General features: G+C 41.2%; 1 protein-coding gene across 1 annotated transcript in view; it reads right to left on the bottom strand.

The window, feature by feature from the left end:
* capn5b (calpain 5b) overlaps window positions 1-4,978 on the bottom strand; it is a 42,898-nt gene that overhangs the window by 29,561 nt on the left and 8,359 nt on the right. Inside the window, exon 2 of the mRNA XM_032534441.1 lies at window positions 3,692-3,865. Coding sequence (XP_032390332.1) covers window positions 3,692-3,856 — 165 coding nt within the window. The 5' untranslated portion in view covers window positions 3,857-3,865. The remainder of the gene's footprint in view (window positions 1-3,691; window positions 3,866-4,978) is intronic.

The raw sequence follows: 4,978 nt of genomic DNA, 5'->3' as shown, positions 1-4,978 counted from the left end.
TGAGACAGAGAGAGGGGGGGGGGGGAGCATTTTATTTGAGCCTGCTCTTTATGCTGGCATCCTCTGCCACTGCAGCTTCACTGCAGCCATACATATTGGGGAGGATCCTCAAACAGAATAAAAAAAAGAAAAAATCTAATCGTACAAAGTATTAATTTGTCATCGTGTATTTGTTTTTTTTTATTCTCAAATTAATCTGCCCTAAAACCATAAAAAGTTAAAGTTAAAATCAACAGCACGGTGGCTCAGTGGTTAGCACTTCGCCTCACAGCAAGTTGGCCCCGCAGAGATCAATCCCCGGTCCGGGCAGGGCCTGTCTGTGTGGGGTCTGCATGTTCTCCCTGTGTTTGGGTGGGTTTTCTCTGGGTGCTCTGGTTTTCTCCCACCATGACGACATGCATACTAGGACTACAGCTGAAAATTAGCCGACTGGCTAACACTGACACAGAAAAGAACGTGGCCAGGCCTTTCAGGGTAGATGCTGAAGAGCTTAACAAAGCTACATGTTAAAGAGATATTACGCTAACCCATCACATTTTGCCTTTATTTTACCTTTTTATGAATATATTAGACAATTTCTGACAGATTGAAGTCCTAAAGGACGCTAGTAAGGCTACTGCAACCAAGCGGTTTCCCTTCTGCCCTGCCCTTCCTTAAATACCTATGCTGCACATGCCTATATTGTCATAATGATATAATAACAGTTATAAAAAACTAAAGAAAGGTGTATTCTGCTTTAGTTGCCAGGAGAAGAGCCGATTAATGTTGGTACTCTCCTCCACAGGCAAATTGACGATTGATTTAAATAATGGCCGTACAGCGTATCGAGACACATGTAACATAGAAACTCATTTGCATGTCAGTATTCACTCACATGCACCTATAATCACAATACGGTATGTAGGCCCACGGTATTCATCCTTTCATACGTGTAACATATCAGAAATGAAAGCGAAAACTAATCACACTTTTGGTCGGACTATAAAAGTTGCATCACGAGACAGGACTACTGTGTGTGCAGTGTGCGCTATAAAAATATCAGGAAATGTTATTTATGTGTTAAGTATTTTGCTGCCCATTGCTGTATCCATCCCTGGTCTGAGACGCTCTGTTGTAGCGCCTGTCTCTTTAAGCCCCCTCCAAAAAAGATTTTTGAAATCTTCACTTGCGCGTTTGCGTGTAAACTGAGACAAACGGAGGTTTCGGCAGCTGAGGAAGGGAGGAAGAGAAGAGAGAGAAAGTGATTCGTTGCTGTTGTTGCTATTTTTGGGATTCTGATTGGCTAACGTAGGCTTGAGCTTTTGACGCCATTTATGGCATATATACACGGGTACGTGTAAATGAACACTTTTTTGAAAACTGACACGTGTGCACAATGTTTTTTTGAAAACGGAGAGGTTGAAATGTTCGTTTATGAAAATAGCCGCCCACGTGTAAACGTAGTATGAGCCAAGAGTAGAAAAAAACTGTAGAAAGTGGAGTGTTCAGAACGGTTTGAAATCCGAGGTTTTTGCACACAGGGATTACTTTTGTAACGTTTATCTCATTGATTAAAGTTTTGGCCAGATTTGATTATCTGACATTGTAACATGTATGTATATATATAAGAAAATAATGAGTCCCCCCCTTACTAAATATAACATATGCGTAGCTCGTTAGGTTTTGCAGAGCTTTTGTGAAAAGTTTGTTATCCGTTCCTCTCAAATAAACTCAGAGAAGTGAGCAAGTTTTAAATCATTTAGCAGCTGCTTATTAAATTGTTACAGGGGACGTTGGTCAAATGGTTATGTTCTCCATTAATAAATGATCCATAATAAGGGTTACATATATGTTTTAGTCTATGGAAAAAGAAAATGCATGAATTCAGACCAAAGCAAACAGCCCTGAGATTTACCTTTAGATGTTCAAATCTTTAAGCAATTTATTTCAGGTTTATTAATTTGAGATAAAATAGGATGAACAGAAGTGTCAGAAAACAGCAACACTGCCAGTTTTATGTTAGTGGAGACTAAAGACTCAGAAGTTGTATGAGCTAAAAATGTTAAGTCTCTCAGGGAGCTGAGATCCATGGAGAAGATTTACCAATTTAAATGATTCCGTTTTTTAACGCTGATATTAGACTGCTGCTGACAGGCTTTAAATAAGGAATATATTCTTTTGATGGTGACACTGAAATGTATGTCTACATGTGGATATTTATAGAAGTCCACACTGTGCTTCGATAAAAATTCAGGATTGAAGTGTTCCTGTTGAGGGTTCCTAACCTCCTGACATACACCACTGTCAGACATCAATCATGTCTTGACGAAGATGCAAAGAACGCTCCTCCTGCTTTTTCTCCTCTTGACTTCTTCCAGTTTTCAGTCTGCATGACTGACATCAGCACAGACCAAAACACATAATCTGTGTGACCCAGTTTCCATGGCAATGCACGCTGCTGTTGCTGCAGCAGCGGCACACGGGCAGAAGGAGGTTACTCCATCCAGAGCTACAGCCTGCTGTGTGAGGGGGACAACAGTGGCAGGGGAGTCAGCTCACTAAATCCTGAGGCCCTGCATCTGATATCATCTGCCACTGAAACATACACACAGTACCGCCTTATACAAGAAGACCAAAGAGTGGAGTGAAACAACTGATGACTACTGACATACTGTTATTTGGTGAATTATTTAGTCATAGGTCATCAAACTTGCTTCATAAAGGGACATTTGGCTCTGAGAGCTCCCTGATGTGAATGTTTTAAAAATGCAGTAACTGCTCCCCATTTACTGTATGCCAAGTTGCATAAAATTATCACATTTCTTAAGGCAATTTTGATTAACTGACAACAGTGCCTCTCTGATTAGTCTGGCTGGCCGGATGTACAGTGCTGGGCCTGACATCCGGTGTTTCTCTCATGTCCCTCTTTCGGTCTCCCCTATCCATTTTGCAAGGGCACAGTCGCTGCGTCAGCCTAGCACCACCCAGGACAGATGGGATTGGTTTAAAGCAGGGGTCCCCATCCACTGGGCTGCAAAGCATTTGATACCGAGCCCCAAGGAAACAATATGATTGGACAATAAATAAATAAACAAATAAATTAAGGCTGTCAATATATGGAGTTAATGCAAATTCCTTTGAACTACACTCATTATTTTGACGGGTGATTAACACACTCATGTTCTGTGATTTTGGCCTCGGTTCACTCTATAGTTTGGGAAAGTAAGAAGAAATGCAGCCGTAATGTGGCGGATGGCTAGCAGAAGCCGCAAAGTGCTCCGTGACGACATCCAGGATCCCCAAACCCGCCAAGCATGAATCTCTATCTCCAGTCTGATCTACAGTACAAGGAGACTCCAAGAATCCAGGATAATCAAAGAATGGTCGAATAGTTCCCATTTCGAAATTAGTATTTTTGCCTGAAACGCACATCCATATTATAATCTTCAAATTAAATATATTATATTTGAAATATTAAAATACATTAGCTTCTAATTTCATGTTGTCCAAGGCACTTGGGGACCCATCAGCTGTGCTGGTGCAGATAAACATTATAGTCTGCTACGGTTTAGTTGTGTCATGAACACTTACCTCCACACTGAGCAATTTTGGAGATTTTGGGGCCTTTTGATGTTTAAAAAGATATAATAAACCCAAAATATCTATCAGATTAAAATCAGCTGCAACTCTTTTACTGCACAAACCAACTTACCCGAGGCCTCTTCCAGACTACACGTCCGATCCTGTTGCCCTGGTAAAAGAGCGAGTTGTCAAAGGTAGGAAAGCGGGGGTCCTCAAAGAGCAGGCCACTCTGCAAGCACTGCCTCTTCAGGGTGGAGTACTGCTGCCCCTCGAAGGCCTTCACTGTGGTGAACATACTGCAGCCCTGAAGGACACAACAAGGAAGACCAGTCAGAATACACTTGTATATCACATATCACACGCGCAGATATCTTTGCACTTTCACTCACACATTTTGTTAAACACAATTTCATCAAAAAACTACTTTTTCTCTAACAACTAACATCCCCTGGCCTTTTTGAAACCAATTTCTATCCCTACATTTCAGCTCTTTTAGTCACTCACTCACACTCACATTCTCTCATACACACAGACACACAGACACACACACACAGCTGACTGACAGCAGAATCCAGCAGACTTTAATACCTTAACAGTGAAAGCTCTCAGTGGAAATAGGAAGTCAATGTGTGCCTTGAGCACAGCCTGGATTCACTGGGTCAAAATGATTATTCTGTCTATTCACTTCTATCCCCCCAGGGCCTAATTATCACTGCTATGCATTAAAGGAGCCATGTACACATTGATCAGCTCAGTACTGGCAGGGCATACAGGGGCTGGTGAGTCAGCGTGGAGGCAAGCTAACTAACTAAATAACTAACTAACTAACTAACTGGTCATTGTTATGATAATACCCCTTACATCTTTGGTAACATTTTAAGGTAGACATTTGGTATCAGCTTTAGGTTTCCTCATCAACATGAGCTTACAGCAGCACACATAAACACATGAAAATGTTTGGAGCCATAGTAAACTGTTTAAAGAGCTTTAACAGGATTCCTCCTAATCACAGTAAGACCTTATTAGAACCTAACAATGCACAGATCTGCCTCCGAAATGAGCATGAACTGACTGTAACACAGGTTGGGTAGGTATTAGGTTATTAGGGTATTAGGTTAGGTAGACCTTCCTAATTTAAATGTATAATTCAAATGAATTCAAAATCAGAGGGATTGACAAATCCCCATCTACATGCAGATCAATACAGGCCTGCTGTTAATTAGCTCATTGTTCATATGTCAGCAGATGCATGACAAGAAAGTGAAGTACATGCATGGCAGAGATATGTTCACAGAGTTTATTTTTCAACTGTAAAAGGCAGAATATGTACTGAGCATCAGCTGTTTGTTTACACATTGTGTTCAAAGTTGGCTCCTCCTCTCCGGCTCAGAGCGGGAGAGAGAGAGAGAGAGAGAGA

This window comes from Etheostoma spectabile, chromosome 13, assembly GCF_008692095.1.
Source record: "Etheostoma spectabile isolate EspeVRDwgs_2016 chromosome 13, UIUC_Espe_1.0, whole genome shotgun sequence".
Taxonomy (NCBI): Eukaryota; Metazoa; Chordata; class Actinopteri; order Perciformes; family Percidae; genus Etheostoma; species Etheostoma spectabile.
This window is presented reverse-complemented; position numbering and strand designations above follow the sequence as displayed.